The following is an 18,751-nucleotide window of genomic DNA, read 5'->3' on the forward strand; positions in this document are numbered from 1 at the left end:
CTTGTTTACCCCAGCTCACACCTCTTTCATAAACAGACAATAACTTTTTGCTTGGATTGCCCTGTTAGCAAATTTACACAGCCCTTCCATGTAATGATCTGATTTCAGGTGATAGTGAGCTGATTAGTAGATGTAAGGGCATTTGCTCTTACCCCTGATGGTAGTCAGCTGATAGTATCTATTTAAGTAGCAATACAGAGAAGGGAAAAAAGAATGGAGTAGTAGGAGTAGAACTTAGTGTTTGGTTTGTGGAGTTGTTTGCACACTGATTTAAAAGCTGCAGGATGAGACAGGTTAGGTTTGCACAGTGAGGGAGTGTCACCCAGTCTGCAAACATGGCAGCTGCTGGGGCAAGAGACTGATGTAAGTCACTGGAAGGTAGGGGCAAAGTATTGTCAGTAATGGGTCTGGAGCTAAAAGACTAAAAAGTAAGGAGGTAATGACCCGTTCTGGAAGAGATATTAAGAGTTTGGTATCACATGAAAGAAAACCCTGCAATTTGCTGAAATGAGTCCTCATCAGAGCTGTGATTCTATGCAGTATTACTTATAAACTGGTTTGGAAAATGTTGTTTATCTTCTTTCTTTGCAGCAGAATACTTCTCCTGCTTGGTATGAGGGGTGTGCTCTAATTTCCTCAAATTTACGTAGTAAAATATTTTATGATTGGTCAGATTATTGATTTGCATCAAGTATCAATGCCTGGTCTGCTGTTTCCAGAACGATTAAGCTCCTGGCTTTTAAAAAAAATAAATACATACATACAAATTTTGGGGTGAAATTCCCAATGGGCTGTTCTGTTCTTGTCTTGCTGCAGAAAGTTCTAGTAGCAGAGAAAAGCCATGGGGTAAGTAAAACTGCTGGACAGTTGAGGACCTGTTTTGCATAAGCTCTCGTGTTCCAAAGCAGTCAGCTCCTGGCCTCAAACTTCCCAGGCACAGGGCCAGACTTTGCTAACCTACAAATGGGGAAGGGGAGAAAGGGGCTGCACTCTAGAAGTCTTTTGCTACCCTCCATCTAAATTAGAGTATCCTTTAAGCTGCTTTTGTCCAACCTAAAATAGAGCAGTCGGAGTTTACTGGGTGGTAAAACCCTGAAGCAATGTAAGTAATGAACCTTTTGAAGGCTATCAGCACTTTTTTTTTCTTTTACTTCAAGTCTTTTATGGTTTTGAACAAGGTTGAGCAAAATCCAATCCTGCTCATGAATACTTCTATAGCATTCCTTACACTGGCTTGGTATGCACTGAGGTAGCTCCAGTGTCCCTGATTCAAGCTTGGAAAGTCCCAAGTGCAGAGTCAAGAAAAAGCTAAGTGCAGAGCAGCTTCTTCATTATGTCTAGCTGAAAATGGATTTGGATTGAATGGCCTAAAAACACACAAACTAGACCTAGTCATGGTGTATGTGCTGCTGCTTCTGGAGGTTTCTGACCACTTCTGGTGGCTGATGGCTGTGCCAACAGCTGACTTGGCCAGACACACTGGCAGAAGCAGGGACTTGCTGAAAGCTTGGAGGTGTTCAGGGCTGAGGCTTGAGAGAACTTCGCTGTGGAGACACTTTGTGGATGTCTGTACCCACAACATGACTGACCCACCGCTCAGATGACACTCTTGCAGATGGCTTAGAGATGACTCTGTTTTGTAGGGGTACCGCAGGACAAGCAAGAAGGATTACAAGATCAAATTTTAACCACCTTAACATGTTGCTGGGCAGAGTTCTCCTGACAGTATTTTTAGTGAATTTGGAGTTCACTTTACAAGGGATGCAGAAATGACTTCGTGTGTGTGTGTGAGACAGGGAGGCTTGGGAGAACCTGTAGAACTTGTGTGTTGTCTTCTACCCCTTTCTGAAATTTTGTGTGATCCTGAGAATAATCACTGCACTACGTGAGGTTATACTGCTGCTGTAAAAGATGTGTGTGTATGTATGTTTCTGGTACATAACAGTAAAGTACACGAACCACAGACAAGCTCACTCACATGTACAACATGTGTGGTAAGGGAGCACCAAGATGTGTAGTGAAGATGAGTCTGTTAACTGAGCTGTTTAAAACAAACATCTGCCCGAGCAAAAGGGATGTTGGACTGCAGTGTACCTCCTGCTGTGAAGGCCTGAGAGCATTGGCTGCTCTCATCTGCATTAAGACTGTGCAGCACTGCTCTGAGCTTTGCATCATTGAAGCTGCATCCACCAGGAGCTGAGATGATGCTGCAATAGAGTTCAACTCACAGCTGACAAAGTGATCAGTTCTTACTAACAAGATAAACCATGGTGAATGAAGAGCAGGAATCAATTCAGAGCAGTAGCACCATACCTAAAGAGGGATTGCTCGGAGTTCAGTTTCTCTAGACCTTATGTAGCCCATTTATACTGATTTCTTAAAATCTGGCCACATTAAATTCTAATTCCCCTGTTAAAGTCCCCCCTGGTGTCCCTTTGCAGCCTTTTTAGTTTGTGCTGGCAAAAATGACTGCTTGGACTTTTTCCCATTTTCTGTCTGGTTGGGTTTCTGCTCCCCTCTGTGACCCACAGCTGTTAGCTCCAACTCTGTGACTTTCTGTCTAGAAGGGTTTCTTTGTCCATGGAGTCCTCAAGAAAGCTGACCTTCATGGCAAGCTGACCTAATTAAATCCCAACACAGGGAAAAGGCATATGTAAGCAGCCAGGCACAGCCTTGGGATCCAGCAAAAGCAAATCCATCCTGCTCTGACCACCCTTCCCCGAGAAGGAGGGAGAATAAAGGACCACTCATGAACCCTCCTTGCTGTGCACTGTTGATGACCCTGCTGCTTAAAGTTGACTAGAATCGAAGCTGGTGTGGACCCTAGTTGCACACTTCCTATGCCAAGGACAGTGCCTCCTCCTCCACGACTTGCCCTCCCCGTGTGATGGATGGGTTTGAGGCGGGAGGAGCTGGCAGAGCTCGTTCCAGTGGGAATAACCAGAGCAGCTTCCCAGGCCAGGGGGACCCAGCTGGGTTAAGTGAAATAACAGCGTGTGGGAAGGAAGTAAGAGAGGCCCATGGTTTGGTGTTTACCCAGGGTCCCGTGTGGGCTTGTAAATGTGAGAGGGGACAAAGTTCCTCTATAGCAAGGGTTAAGATATAGCTGATGGGAATGTTTCCATCAGGGCAGCTTTCCATCTAAAAACAAATAAATAACACGGGCATGATGGGTTCTGACAAAAGTCTAGACAGGAAAATATTGCTACAGCCATAAGATATTTCAGCTGGTTTCACAGAAACACTTCTCCGAATTTAAGTATTAAGAGCCTTTTGGCTCTGACTATGAACACAAAAAGGAAAAAATATTCACATTGCACCAAGCCTTAACATGTAATAGCAAGCCTTACGGTAACCTTGCTGGAACTGACATTGCTGAGAGCAGTTAGCCTGAAACGCGCTGGTTCTGTGTTGGCCTTGAGATGCTTCTTGCTCATGCTGTGTGAGTCTGGGTTACGTGACAGGGAGAGACTTCCCAAGTCAGTGTACAGTCTGCTGCTGTACTGAGCTTTGCTATGAGAGGTAGGACATGTTTGGCTGTTGACTTAGTGTTTTTTTTTTTATAGGCTTTTATGAAGGAAGGGATGTAGGTGAGTGTTTGTTAAGTTTTGAGAGTCCTGTTTTGGTGTCATCCAGATTGGTAGAAATAGAAAGAGTCCTTAATAACGTGAGAGTGGTTTATTTCATTGTAGCAGAACTCACTGGGTCTCTGTGGAGTTTAATGCCAAGAAATTACCTGGCTTTAATTTGCACATTGTGTCAGTGCCAGAGGCTAAAATGTTAGTGGGTTAGGGTGTGGGGGAGAAGCAGTGGAAAAATTACAATGAGCATTAGTCAACTGAGGTTGAATATAGGGCTCCTCACAGGGGAAGCCTGGTTTGTTAAGCAACTTGATCTCTCCCTGTGAGATCATATGTGCAAAACAGGTTGAGCAGTGTCTGCGGGCGTTGCCCCATGGAATTTGTAGATAAGGATGGGTTATACCTGCCAGTTCTCAGCACAGAGTCCAGTTACATTCTGCAGCTTCCAGAGGGAATAAGCCTCCAGAGGAACACAGTTATTCTAATTTTCTTGTGGTAAGTCTATTGAAAAAAAAAAAAAAAAAGAAAATTATTCCTCTTTCCCCCCACCCTCTTCAACATTCAAATTCCCTTACTGTGAGGTGTGATGCATGTGGTTTTCTTCATTAACAGGCCCAGGTATCACTACCAACACTGAGATGGCATGGTGGAAGGCTTGGGTAAGTAGAGGAAATAGTGAAGTAAAACGCCTTCACTTCTTTCGCACTACAATAAGTTTACTTGTAAGCTCTATCAGGCACTGTGTGGGAATTAAATGCTTCCCTTTAAAAATCAGCCAAATCTGTTTACTGGTTTTCTGACTATAAAAGGTTTTCAGCGCTTCCAAAACCTTGATTAAAGGAGGTGTTGACATGCATGCTGGCTTTAAGAAGACCAGACTCTCCCTGGCGCTTCAGCTGGGTGGTGCAGAGGGATGATTATGTGTACATGGGGATATGGTACTGGGGATCAGCAAAGCTGCACAGCAGAGGTCTGCATTATGTATGAAAGCTGCAGTCTCCTTGTCCCTTCCTTCACCTCTGGCAGTAGGTTCAGGGCACTGGCCTGTCCCCAGCATGCTGGCAGGCTGTGGTCATGGAGGGAGGTATGGTTTGTCAAGCCACAGAGTCTTTCTTTGGTGGGTTTTGAATATTGCTGCAACGATGTGGACTTGGATGCCCTGCCTGTCTGCTAGGAGCCAGAAATGCTGTTTGTTCTCTTTTAAGCTCTTGTGGCTTTGGGAGTTGTGGGGTGCCCTGAAGCAGCCTCCACATACAGCTCAGTGGCAGCTCTCACATTAGCTTCTGTGGAAGGCTAGATTTCCCCAGGGACTTTATCTCTAGATATCTACAAGCCAAGGCCTAGAAGAGAGCTGCTGGAGAATGGCATGTGTTGGAGTACTGGTGGAAAAGTCTTTCCCTGCCCAGTCACCACCGTTTTGGAAGTTAGTATAGTAAAATGTTTGTTTTTTTCCCAAAGCTTGAAGCAGCTCTCACTGTAATTTTTCCCTTTATGTTGATCTGTTGCCCCCACCCTCCAAGCTGGAAATCATTTGGAAACTTAGTGAGAAAAGGAGGAAAGTCATTGAAAGCTCTAGAGGACTTTTATCTGTTGGTGTTGTAGGGGTGGAGGTATGAAGACAAGCAGGCAATGGAGGAGTAGTTAAAAATAAATTGTTTTTCAAAATCCTCCATAAAAATACAACTCATATGCAAACTATGAAAAATGTGAAACTCTTTCAGAAACTTTCCACTGAAAAGCAATAACCCCACCTGTCACCCACATTTCAGGTTTTTGATAAACTACTCCTTAGGTTAGAAAATATTTTGATAGGATATATATTTTGATATTTTTTTTAATCCCCCTATCCTTCATTTATAGGTAAAACGCTCTTCACATCATCAGCCACAGGGTACACAGATTACATTGCTTTTGCACTAGTTATTCATCTTACCAGGAGATTTGCATGGATGGTTTGAGTAGTTTCAGTTAGGTAATTATAGCATCAATTCATCTGGAAAACAAGACCAAACTGAATAGTGTTTCTCTGGAAACTGACTGTGATTGTACCTGTGCTGGAACACAGAGAATCAAGCCTATGAGTGAGTCATGAGTAAGCTACTTGAACGAGGATGGGCTGTGTTTCTTGGAATTAATACCAAAAAGGGCCATTGTTTGATTTGTTACCGCTGCCTCCAAATGAAAGCTGAGCTTTGCACTGCCTCTTACCCTGAGTCACCAGGCATGGATCCAGAGCATTTATTTCACATGAGCCTTTGAGTGCAGCTAGAGAGGACTGTCCGTCTATTTCAGAGCAAAATCAGACAGATGAGTGTATCCTGCTTTCCGGGGAAGTTTTGCTGGTACTGGCTGACTTCACAGGGAAGCAGAAAAGGAGCACTTGCTCTGATCCTGCCAACAGCCTGGCCAGGCCTCCTGTTCCAGGCTGATGGCAAGCCTTTGGGGGTGGCTCTGCAGTGACAGCTTCACCACAGCCTTAAACTTGCTGCTCAGTAATCACTGGGACGTAATTGAAGCTGCATCTAATGACAAGTTTCCCATTGATACAGTCCTTTCCTCAGCTGCCCTCCCTACCCAGAGCAGGGTGCGGTGGCACAGGATTCTGTTGCTGTGCTGGGTGCAAAGCAAACTTCAGAAAAAGAGAGTTCTTCCAGATCTTGCAGTCTGCTGAACATACTGCTTCTATCTAAGCTCATCATTTTTTGGTTGCTTGATACTGTTCCCAGAGCTTGGCTGGCATGAAAACACCTGCCAGCTATGTCTACCAGTAGAGCACTGGACAAGAACACCTGAATGAGCTTGCCCTGAGCCAGCCTGAGTATCTGAGCAGCACAGCGTGGCTATGCCTCAGCTGTGGTGCTGGGCTAGGCCTAGTGTTTCTTGGCTGCGTGCTCAGGAGCATGTCATTAATCTTCCAGACTCTTATTTAAAAATAAAAAATGCCAGCAATGCAGGTCCTGAAGGGAACTTCCACAAGCCTTTCTACGTGGCAAAGATTTCTTGAAGGTTAGCTCTGGGGAGGATTTTTCTCTGGGGAGGACATGAATTACCTGAAAGGACGCAATGAGAAGAGGGGGAAGATCCCTCTGTCACAAAGGAAATAGGAGCAAAAGGAATTTGCACCAGAGCAGGAGGCTGCTGGGTGGCACTTGGAGGTCTATATTATGCAAGTCATACAGGACAGCATTAGTGATTACTTCTGGTCTGTAAGCTCTGGATTGAAGGTGCTTTTTACCTGACTGTGAGGCCACCCCCCTTAGAAAAAATCCACCAAGTCATGCTGATATCATTAGTTCAATATTAATCATATCCCTACAAGTCCATTTATGAGAATACAGCAGTTTCCTGGGGAAGCTTAAATCTCTCCGCTGCTAAGCAAGAGGAAACTGCAGTTATTGGAATAAAGTGGTGATGACTCTTTATGACTAACCGTTCACAGACTTCCCTGTTGATAGGACATTATTGTTGGAGATGTCAGTGTATTCAAGCCAATTCCCTTGCCTAACAGCTTTGGTTAAACAGAAGCTCTTAAGCCTGGGTTCTGGTTGATGGCCTCACTACCTTATGGTGACTGGAGTAAGTCCCAGTGTGTCTTTCTGCCCTGTTACTCTGGTGCTGGCTGTGCCTTACGGGTCTGACTGGAGGATTGCTATGTAGTTGGCTCTCAGCTCTGGGGAGGAGAACATTGTAACTGCACTTCTCCAGATGGATCTGTTCCTTCAAAGTAGCCTCTTGGCCCAAATCCTTCCCAAGGAGGTGCTTCCTTATGTGAAACCAGTTGCACTTGAGTGAAGCAGCAGCAGAATAAAGCTGCTAACTAGAAAAATGGTTTGTGAGAAGATATGTATTCCATGAAACTGAAAAGGCTATGTATAAAACCACCCTGTACCAAAGTGCTGGAAAATGTGGCGCGTAATAGCAGTATGATATGATAGCATACGTGCTCGTAAGCATTGTAGAAAGGCTTGAATAGGAAAGTCCAGGCTACTCAGCTTTTTCTGCCAGACCACCTGCACCTAATGACTTTTGCAGCAGTGCTTGACCTCATTTTTCTGCCAGGAGCCAGGGGCTGGTACAGGCAATTGGAGGGAAGAAACTTGTGTTATGTTCTGAGATTTGCTCTGCAGAATGACTTGAACCAACCCCTCCGCTTTTCTGTCTTCCACATGTGTAATAATATGGATGATAATATTTTATGTTCCAAACTACCTTTTCTTGAGCTAACAAAATACAGTAATGAAGTGTTGTATTTTTCTTATTTTTCAGAGCGAAGCAGAGGGCGTGTCTGTGACAGGTGCTTTAAACTTTGACCCTGCACCTGATGCTCAAACCCTGTACAAGGCCATGAAGGGGCTTGGTGAGTTAACTGTATCCATACGTGTAAACTCTATGTTGCATTTATAGTTGCTCAGTTAAAAGCCATTCCTGAAGAAAATTGCAGCTAGAGATGATGGTTTTTTTATGTGGATAATTCAAAATCAACATTTCTGCAAGACATAATTGAATTTCTACATCATGAAGGCAATAAACTAGGGGAGGTTGTCTGATTACTTGAATTGGGATTATTATTATTCTGTGCACTGTGTTTATGGCTTATTGTTGCTCTCCATAGGGACTGATGAACAAGCTATAATTGATGTCCTAACTAAGAGGAGCAACATGCAGCGTCAACAGATTGCCAAATCCTTCAAAGGACAGTTTGGAAAGGTTCTTCCAAAACAAAGCCATATTCAGTCACTGTTTCACTGTATGTGGGATGTAGTAAATGGGTGTACAGTTCATCCTGCAAGCATGGTGTAAATAATATGCAGGTCTTTTGCAAGCAGGTTAATATTTGATAATAAGGCCTGGGGTGAATATGTGAAATTAATTTGTGGTGGGATAAACTGGTTTTCGCCTAGTGATTGTAATTTTCTTTCTAAAAGGTATTTTGACCAGAAATATTTTTAAAAAAAATCCCTTTTGACTTAAAGTGTAACTTCTTATTGTTTTTGAAGCTATAACAAAAAGTTATACTTTCTAAGTAGCCTTTTGAGTAAACTATCGGGCTTGTTTGGGGCTCTTTTAAGTGATAAAATTCAATTTAAATACTTATTTCATTACATTTACTTGGAAATTCTAAAAACGAAAACAAACTGCAATTGTTGACAACCATGTTTTTATGTGGCTATCTTTCTGTCTTTGATAAAACCTTACTCTCATTAGAAAAACTTGTGCTGCAAACTCTTCCACCAGCCCAACAGTGTAGCCAGATGTGTGAGAGTTGCATCTAAAAGTGTGGGGGAAGGAAAGTTACTGGCAAACAGCAATATAGGCTCTTGGGTCAATATAGAAATAGGAATCTCCAACAAACCCTGATGGAAAAGGGACTACCTTGAAAGGGCCTAAGAAAGGGAAACAAATGTGTATGGGACAATGAACAGAACGGTTTCATTCCATATACCCACTGAAACAGGGTGAGGCATACCCTAAAAGATCTATACGGTAATGAGAGGAAGGTTTGAAGCCTGTCTTTAAACAGACTGCATGCCTGATTCTGCAGACGTCCTGTGTGTGTGTGCCATGTGTAGGCTTTGGGTATTGGCTATATCCTTCACTTAGTTCAAGGCCTTCAGCTCCTGGTTCTGCTCCCTGTCTAAAACAGATTGGAGGAAGATGTTTATCTTCCCTGCTCTGCTGCAGAATTATTACCTGGGGGAAGCTTGATACTGGGGAACAAAGGAAGTGGAAGGACCTAGACAAAATCCATTTTGGAGTTAGGTGCCTTTTCCAGCCCCCAGGACCTTTTCTAATGAACTGTCAACACAATGATGTCACTCAGCTTCACGGCTGTAGGCCATGGGGATGGAAACTGCACTAGGCAGGAAAGAGAACCTTTGAGGCTTTTTATGTGGTAAGCATGGTGATGTTCAACAGGATCTGATTGAAAGCCTGAAGTCTGAACTGAGCGGCAACTTTGAGAGGCTCATTGTGGCTCTCATGTACCCCCCGTTCAAGTATGATGCAAAGGAGCTGTATGATGCCATGAAGGTAAGTAAACTGCATGCTGCTATTTTAGTAGCATAGGTCCAATGTTCATTTCCTGTAACTTTGCCTATTAATGAAAAGTGATAGTAACTGGGCTAGTGGGTGATTATTAAGTTTGTTATTAACACTACCCTTTGAGAAATATTTAGTTGTGCTATCAGTGAATGTTGGGGGGGAATGCTGCTGTAATATTTATATGTAATATGTATATGTGTTTCTGTACATATGTGTTTCAAAGCCTGGGGAAGGTAACAGTGGATCTAAACTTGGCTTTGGCAACAGATGAGCATCCGCAGATGAGTTTCTAACGTGTAGCTCTAGAAACTCTTCAATGCTTTATGTAGGGCCTATCGTGAATGGAGCTCAATGACCTTGGGCCAAAGTTGCTGCCCTGACACCCCACCTGAGCAGTGAAACCTTTAAGAAATCAAAGAAATGAATGAGTGTTGGTGCAAGGGCCAAGCTGGGGTCGGCTGGGATCCTACCTGTTGATATAGTATTTTTTTTAATGGTACAAAGGACTGACTAGACAAGCGTTAGTGTCCCCACATCCCTCCGATATTTTGCACCAAAGATTCAGATCCAAAAATGCGTTGCAGAAGTGCAGGGTTATATACAAGAAACCTTTACAAATTGGGCATCTCAGTAAATGAATCCACACAAAACAAATGTGCTTTGTGTCTCCAGCTTTCATCTTGACAGTTTCTCACAGCTCAGCATGCAGCCTGACCCTTTGCTGCCATCAGACTCCTCATTTAACCATACTTCTCCAGCAGTAAATTTCACTGCATGACTGGATATCTTTCTCTACCTTTTTTTCCACTATGTTTTCCATCAAAGGGTGTGGGAACAAGTGAAGGTGTTATCATAGAGATCCTGGCATCACGAACAAAGGCGCAGATCAGAGAGATAATCAAGGCGTACAAAGAAGGTAAAGTGCCTGGGGCTCTGGTTTGTGTGGTCAGAGCAACGTGCCGCTGCCTGACTGCACAGCGGGAATGGTGTTACCAGCTAGCACTGTCAGCAGGAAAAGGGGATTGTAGAAGCAAGAAGGTGCAGCCTAACTCTGCCTTCAGCCTGGCAAACAGAACGTGGCTGTGCTGAGTGAATTTGAAAATCCCTCTCTAGCTTTCTTCCAGTCAGAGGAAAAGGTCAGCAAATCACAAATTTAGTCCGTGGTGCCAAGCTCAACCATTGTCAGAAGGCAAATAAAGCTACAGCTGTACACTTGGCTATTTCTCTCCCTTAAATGTGCTGTAAATGGGAATCTATCAATTATGTTTGTAACTATTTCACAGCTCTTCGGTCCCTCAAACTACATCTCTAACATTAGCCGTGGGTTTATGCCTTTGCCAATGGAGCTAGTGGTACACTCAGTCAGATGGGAGTGCCTGTCTGGGTATCACTGAGGGTGTATGCTGATCTCAGCCTGCCATTTTTCACTAGTGACCTTCTTGACTTGTGTATGTCCTTAGGTGACTGGTGATATCCTGATCATAACACCCAAGTAAATACTTCCATCGTTCTTCTCTTTCTCTTGTGTAGAATACGGTTCTGATCTGGAAGAAGATATAAAATCGGAAACAAGTGGCTATTTTGAACAGATTCTAGTTTGCCTTCTTCAGGTAATGTTAGAGAAGAGAAAAGAGGATCCAAAGATCTTCATTTTTCTATTCCTTTTTGGAGAAGATGTGTGATAGAAGGGACAATGCAGTCACGATCATCACAAACTACAGGACAAACACATCACTTGAACTGGATCTCTGTTTTCAGCTTCAACGTGACCGAGGCAGGAAAACCCTCCCTTAGCAGCAGTAAGAGAGCCGCAAACAGTCAGCTCTGCTGCAGAGAAACATCTCACTTTTACATATGCATAAAGTCACTACACTGTATAGGGGTCTTTAAAAAATAAAAATAAAAAATCTCCTCAACAATGATTCAACACTATTCCAGAGTCTGCCACCTCAATGCTGAGAGCATGTTTGGATTTATTTATCCTATTGAATTTTCTCAATTTTCTTGCCAAGAAGCAGAATAACTTAACAACTTCTTGGCTCCACTTCATATTACTGACTTCAGTCAAGGAGTTAGATCTTGTGTTGTCTGAAATATTACTGACTGAGTACTCTACAGAAATAGCTGAGGAGGAGAATTGTTCTTTGTCTAGAATGTACTCTGTGATCCTTGTGTGGAAAATAATTAATGAGAGCAAATGGTGTCTGTCTTTTTCTCCTCATAGGGTGAGAGGGACAATGCCACCCTCTATGTGGATACCGCGTTGGCTCTCCAGGATGCAGAGGTACTCTCAAATGCCTGTGATCGGTAATATGCTTGCATCCTACCTATCTTGAATTTCAGGGTCCTTGGGCAACAGAGTCCTGGTCAGCATGGGGTTGGAGCCATAACAGTTTTGGGAGGGGCCTTCTTGAAGCAGAAGCAACTTGGAGTTCTTCAGTTTTGCCTGCACTGCCGAGCCTTGCTGTTCCAAACAGGAAGGATGAGAAGTGGGCTCAGGCTCCACTGCTTTTGACGTGTGGAAATATGTAGAAATTGTGGAGAGGGACACTGAAGAATAGGGAAGAAACCTCAATAGCAGTGCTGGCTGCTCCAGCTGTTTTAGGAGGGATAGAAAGGGTGAAGATAGTGACTGCCCTGATTTCACTAGAAGACGCAATCAAGGGTCTACACAGTCAACTATTCTAGCAGAGTCTAGTTCATACAGTACTTTAGGTTACTTTGAGACCTGTTGCCCAAGCAGTACCTCAAGCCAAATGCCTATTCCTTTACCAGCTGCATGCACAGAAAATCTAAAAATAGTGTGTTAAATTTCAGACTCTCTATGCTGCTGGGGAGAAGATACGGGGCACCGATGAGATACAGTTCATCACCATCCTGTGCACGAGGAGTGCCACACACTTGATGAAAGGTATGAAGCAGTCCACGTTCCTAAGCATCTGAAATGAGAAATCATCCTAGCCAAAAAAGAAGAGGCAGGGATACAGATGTCAAAGCTCAGGTGGTCAGAAATGAACACCTGCCTACTAATCCTTGCTCAATCCATGCCCAAAAGCTGTCAGCAGCTTTGAAGCTTATGAAGACTTAATGCAACTGAAAATCAGGTTGTTTATATAGGAGTCCTGATACAGCAGTGATGACTAGATGGTGTAGCTATTTTTATAAGCCTAGGGGGAGAGAGTCCCTGCCTAACTAGGTAGAAACGTACAGTAGACAGACTCACGACTCCTTGGACACGGGTTTCTTTGGGAAAAAATCACTGACAAAGCCAGTGCTGGGCAACCACAGGGAGCCTTTTCCAGTTTTGGCCTAGAAGTTCTTCTGAGACCGTTGGAGGCTGCCTGGGATGGGAGATGATGAACAAACTCCAGCTAAGGAGCCCTCAGCTCCCCAAGGCCCAAAGCAGCAGAGACCCGGCCTTGTAATCGCAAGACTTTTGAGGCAGTCCAAAGCTCTAACTAACAGATTTTGTTAAGTTGGCCCTGATCTAAGCACATCAAGTAGCATGTGAATTTACTGGAACTCAATTGATAAATTTAGCTGTTGATGACCTAAGTATGCCTGAACTTCTTCAAGCTGAAGTCTTTGGAGACAATTTTCAAGGCCCTGGAGGCCAGCTCCCCCTTGTGTTTTTAAACTTAATCTGCCAACAGCACTTACAAACAAACCAAACCAAACAAAAAGTGGCCTCTAGTCTTTGGCTGTGTCTGCCTTTAAGAACTGAGTTGCAACAGTTGGTCTGGATGTAACTAATCTTTGGGACCTACTAAATTATCAAGGAAACGAATTTGATTTCCTCTGTACTAAGGCAGACTATAAGAGTTTATTTTTTAAAATGTATGTGTATTTGTTGCAACTATTTATTTATTTTTTAATATGGAGAGTAGGTCTGAGTTGGGAAGGTTTGTATCAATTTCTCTATTCTGTAGTATTGCCTTTCACCAAAATATCTGTGTTAATGTTTAGGGATACGATCCTAAATGCTGTGCAAACTTCAGTATGATATTCATTGCATTACATAGCAGGTTTTCTTCTTTGTTAGTTTAAAAGCTAGGAATCAAAACAGGGGTCTGTACTTTGGAACCAGAATCTGTACCTAGAGAACAAAAGGGAACAACAACTCTGTTACTGATATTTTGTTTATGTGGGAGTTTATATAACTTGGAATCTGCACCTGTTTACTATTTTTTTTCTGAGTTGCTTTATAAATTGTGGTTGAAATAAGTTTTCCCAAGCTGCTGTCATCATTTAAATGTCCAAGGGCCATGAGGAGCATAGTTCTAGACTTAATTTGATTCTGTTTTGGCTCCTGAAGCTAGTGACAGCAACAAGTACAAGACCAAATGATAGTTGTACTTATCCTTCTGTAGCCTGATTCGAGTGGTTAAATGCAGTGATGAAGAAACAGATTTCCAAATGAATGTGAGGTTGACTGAACTTGCTCTTACAAATGAAGGCAGGGAATTAAGCCTCTTCTGTTCAATTAGTCACTCTGTATACATACAGATACTTCTTTCTTGGGCATAGGTTTTTGTGAAGCTATTATTTTTAGCCGATTTCTGGGCTTGACTAAAGCTTACTGAAGTTGGTTCAAATATGGTCATTGCTTTAGTGGGATATTCATTTTCATATCACTACACAAGCAATACCTGTGAATATTGGGCACAAAATGCCTGAGCAGCTGTTTGGTGAAAATTCAAAGTGCTTTGTGTTTCATACAGTGTTTGAAGAATACCAGAAACTTGCTGGTAAAAGCATAGAAGACAGCATCAAGAGTGAGACTAGTGGCTCACTAGAGGATGCTATGCTGGCTATTGGTAAGTGTCCCATTTCCCTTTCTTTTTCCTGAGTTTGTCGTCTTTCCTTCTGCAGCAATTGACTACTATGGGATGGATCTACTTTATAAAACTCTCTGGTAGGAAGTAAAGGATACTTAGTTCATGTCCTAGGTGCAGACTGAATGAATGGAAAAGCTGAATCTGTTGAACCTGCTGCCCTGGACTGCAATTATCATTGATTCTTACTGAGTCTTTTTTATATGCCTAGTGAAATGCACAAGGAACATACACTGCTACTTTGCAGAGAGGCTATACCATGCTTTAAAGGTAAGGCATTTATTGCAACCTACTTCTTCTTATTATTCTTCTTCTTCTTATTCTTCATACTGGGCTTTACTGCAATCTGGCTTCTGCCAACTTCTGGAAGCAGCTTTTTGAGGAAGTTCGTCATAGTGGGATTTTGCCCATAATGTTAACTTAATGGACTGGGCCATGATATTTTCTTTTTAGGAAGCAATTTTCTGAATAAAACAGTCAAAAAAAAAAAAAAGTTCCAAATGGTGATATGTAAGACAACTGCAGATTGTGTCCCTATAATTTTTAAATTATATGTAAAAATGTCAGCTCTCCCAACTTGGTGGAAAGCTGAGATGACTGTTTATTTTCTTATTCCCCCAAAGATTTTTGTTATTGAAGTGAACTTTATTTTCCTGTGAGTTCTTAAACAATACTGGTTGAAGGCAGGTGTTGTATGGGTGCTGCTGCAGAAGGGCAGTGTGTATTCAGTGCCCTCTTTCAATCCTGTAATGTTTGCTTTTGCATTTGACATGTGCAAAGGCTCATGGCACACTTAGACAGAAGGCTTGTGGAATGGACAGTGGCCCCTGGAGGTGAGGATGTGGCATCTTCACAAGGAGAAGCAGATCTGCTGCAGAATGTGTGCTGAGTGATGTCTGAAAGCTAATTCACCCAGTCCCAGACCAGTTCGCAACAGCTTATCCCTTGAATGCCCACTACCACTGCAGACTGATGTATCTGTTATTTCAGGGGGCTGGCACCCGCGATGGGACCCTCATAAGGGTGATTGTTTCTCGAAGTGAAGTTGACTTAAATCTTATCAAGGCTGAATTCAAGCGGATTGCAGGACAGTCTCTCTCCAGCATGATTGTGGTAAGCAGCATCTTGATATAATGGCTCTTAGTCGTCATGTGTGTTCCTAACCTGCCCAGAAAAACATGATGTGGGCAAAGCCAAACCTGATGAGAGACTGCTCTAGGCTTTTCATGTGTCCTTCATGATCTCCTAAATGAATCAAGATGCGTTTAATCCTCCCTGTTACACCTTTCCCACACTGCGCCATTTTCTCCTTTCTGCTGTCCTTAACTACCAAAAACTAGTGCCATGTAAGTCAAAGTAGTTGTGATTTTATTTCTTTATTTTAAATTGACTTACCCCAAATGAAGGCCTGGTCCATGCTGTGGTGAGATAAGTTTATAAACTCAACCTTATCAAAGCATACTGCATTTCTTGGTGCTTGAGTCTCAGCACTGGACAAAGGACCCTCCCCTAGCAAAAAGCCACGTTTTCTATTAGGGCTGAAAAGATGGGTTTTATAATTTGCTGTATAAGGTCTCTGGGGTATCCCTTTCCCCTAGTGCAAATGGCACAAAAGCCCTATGCTTATCAATCCCCATGGGACGTCTCATTCTGTAATGAGGGCCCTTTCTTCTAATTGACACTGTCAGTGTCTGTCATGTTGATTAATGATCAGTCTTCGAGGGTCTGTATGGACTATTCATTCCTCCGAGAAGTGGAAATGCCTTTATACCTGTCATCACAAAATATTCAAAGGGAGTAAAATTTCTATCTCAAGATATTTTCTGTAGTATTTCTGTAGACCAAAATGACCATATTTGTGGCTTTCTTAAAAACATCCTTTTTCAGGGCTAACTGCCCATTCCCTTCCTGTAAGGGAGGGAACACTACACAAATACCAGGGATGTAAAATCTGAACACAACAGTACTGATTTCTCTTGTTTGTGCTGACTTTCTATGCCACTCTGTAGGATGGAGCCCCAATCAATTACTCATTGGGATCCCAAAGAAAAGAATTGGACTTGATAAATGTTGTTTCAGGTGGCAGCGATGGGCTTCATTTCTCTGTTCACTTTTGATGGTTTCAGCTGGCAGTAACCCTGCTGAAATCTGGCTTGATCTTTCCAAAGTGTTTTTCTTGTGGGGGTATATCCCATCCACTGACAAAGGCAGCAGCCAGTTTATAAAGAGGGACTTCTATACTCAACTTTTTTTCTTTCTTTTTTTTTTTTTTTTTTAATTTTCCCCCATCAGGATGACACCAGTGGTGATTACAAGACAGCCTTGCTAAATCTCTGTGGCAGTGAGTGACAAAATCTAGGAGGAAGATGCTGAAATGGATACAGAAAGCAAATTAAGAGAATAAGTGCCTGAAAACGCGCACACAGAAAATCCTTCCATTGATTCAAGGAGGGTTGAGGGGGTGGGAGGGGGATTGGGGTAGGGAGAGATCAAATTAGTAAAGATTTCCAAAGCTCCCTGGGAAACATGGATGCTTAGTACACATTAAAAACTGTTTACTTCCATAATGGTTTTAGAAACACTTCCATTTGTGTTTGGTTTTTGCTTCCATTTCATTCTGTGTAATTTCTCTTCTTTTCCAATGCATTTTGAAGGGCAGAAATCTCTTATCCTTTAAGTGCTTGTTTCCAGCAATATCCCAGTTTCTCACCTGGACTAAAAAGTGTATTTCTAGACTGAGCATGAAGGAGGGGCTCTTCGCTCAGTCTCTGGGGGATGTGGGTGAGCTGCACAGCTAGATGCCCTCCAGTCAGGGGAATGTCCTGCTGTGGTGGCACACCATTGCCAGGTCCTCTGGGCTTCCTCCAGTTCATGAGCCCTGGGCTCCTTCACCTGTCAAGAACTGAACAGACTCTTTTAACACAGAAACTGAGGTTTAAGCAACCTTTAGGTGAGATACAAATTGTAAGCTCCTGGGTATGTTCCTCAAATACCACCCAAACATCCTGAGGCACAGCAGAATCAAGACTTTGTAGTAGCATGTATCAGACTCACTACACTTGGTCTCGTCTCTTTTATCCACTTTCCACATTCTGCCTGAACAAGCAATTCTGGCACAGGGACAGATTTCTTTTATGAACTCTTGACAGTGCCTGGTATGATGATACTCTGATACCTGACTGGAGCTGACCAATAAAGACATGGAGATGAGGAAAATCTTGTTATGATTAATAAAGAGATTTCTGGGGACATAAATGTTTTTCTTTTAAATGGAGATGATGCGTATCTTTCTCGTTGTGGGGAGGGAACCATTTTCAGTAAATAGAAAGGATGTCTTGTCAAAACAAAAATGACTTCTAAAAATAACTTTAAGTAAAATACAAAAGTTGTCACTAAAATATATTTTCAACTGTACTTTTCAGTGGCCTGGGTTGCAGATTACATGCTCTTTCTGCTAAGTCTCTTCCTCCCCCCCAAAATCAGAAGCTTCTTATGCAAATGTTCTAAACAGAAAAACTGTGGGTTTGGTTTTTTTCTTATTCTTCCTGGGAAAATATTCACCCAAGTTGAGTCATAAATGTCCTGGTTGCTACTGGTGAATAACTAGATTTTTGGTTGTTTTTACAGACATCAGTGAGAGAGAAAATTGCCTTCATTGCATATTTCTGAACTTCCTGATAGTTTTATATTGTGGTTGATTTTTTTATTTTTTATTTTTAACCTCAGTTTATCTACATTGAATTTATCTATTCGTTCCCCCCATAACCGCTAGGTCTATTATCTTGTATCACCTAACCTCTCACCAAATATTTTTAATCCCCAGGCCTTTTAATGTCTCCCGCAGGCTCACTTTTGGGGGGACGTACCAGTTTTACTAATGTGACAAAGGTGCCTCAAGCACTCCTGCAGCACCGCTCAGGGGCTGCGGGTGGTGCGGAGCTGTTCCCTGGCTACCACCCGCTTCTGCCCAGGCATGGCGGCCTGCTCCAGGCATCACAGGCCAGGGTCCCCCTGGTTTTCAGGGCAGCAGCTCCCGGCCGGCGCTGGCAGCCCTCCCCGAGGAGCCGCTGCGGGGAAAGCCGTGCCTGCACCACCACCTGCTGGGGGCCGGCCGCGCTGCACCCCGCCGGGCGGGACCAGGCCTCAGCGCCCGGCAGCGGGCGGGATGCGGGGCGAGGAGGAGGGTCAGGCCTGCTCCACGTCCAGCATGGCGTGGTTGCCCTCTCGGCTGGTCTAAATCCTGTGGTTTCCTCTGGCCGCGTCCCCCTCCTGACACTGCACCTCCGCTTCTGC

At 43.2% G+C, this 18,751-nt stretch overlaps 1 protein-coding gene across 1 annotated transcript; it reads left to right on the plus strand.

Annotated features, from left to right (window-relative positions):
• Positions 1-3,376: 3,376 nt before the first annotated feature.
• On the plus strand, positions 3,377-18,133 carry ANXA8L1 (annexin A8 like 1). Its single transcript, XM_013199618.3, has 13 exons — positions 3,377-4,076; positions 4,194-4,240; positions 7,848-7,938; positions 8,194-8,288; positions 9,498-9,611; positions 10,449-10,539; positions 11,154-11,233; positions 11,848-11,907; positions 12,441-12,534; positions 14,345-14,440; positions 14,670-14,728; positions 15,449-15,571; positions 16,751-18,133. The coding sequence occupies exons 2-13, from the start codon at positions 4,220-4,222 to the stop codon at positions 16,805-16,807; spliced, it is 981 nt and encodes a 326-aa protein (XP_013055072.1). The 5' UTR covers positions 3,377-4,076; positions 4,194-4,219; the 3' UTR covers positions 16,808-18,133.
• The last annotated feature ends 618 nt before the right edge of the window (positions 18,134-18,751 follow it).

The sequence above is a fragment of the Anser cygnoides genome, chromosome 7 (genome assembly GCF_040182565.1).
Source record: "Anser cygnoides isolate HZ-2024a breed goose chromosome 7, Taihu_goose_T2T_genome, whole genome shotgun sequence".
Taxonomy (NCBI): Eukaryota; Metazoa; Chordata; class Aves; order Anseriformes; family Anatidae; genus Anser; species Anser cygnoides.

What these genes read in the sequence shown, in the direction of transcription:
- ANXA8L1 (XM_013199618.3), top strand. Translation starts at nt 4,220, where the DNA reads ATGGCATGGTGGAAGGCTTGG. An exon ending in TGGCTCTCCAGGATGCAGAG is followed by an intron (nt 11,908 to 12,440) that starts GTACTCTCAAAT and finishes GTTAAATTTCAG; the next exon opens with ACTCTCTATGCTGCTGGGGA. An exon ending in GGATGCTATGCTGGCTATTG is followed by an intron (nt 14,441 to 14,669) that starts GTAAGTGTCCCA and finishes TTATATGCCTAG; the next exon opens with TGAAATGCACAAGGAACATA.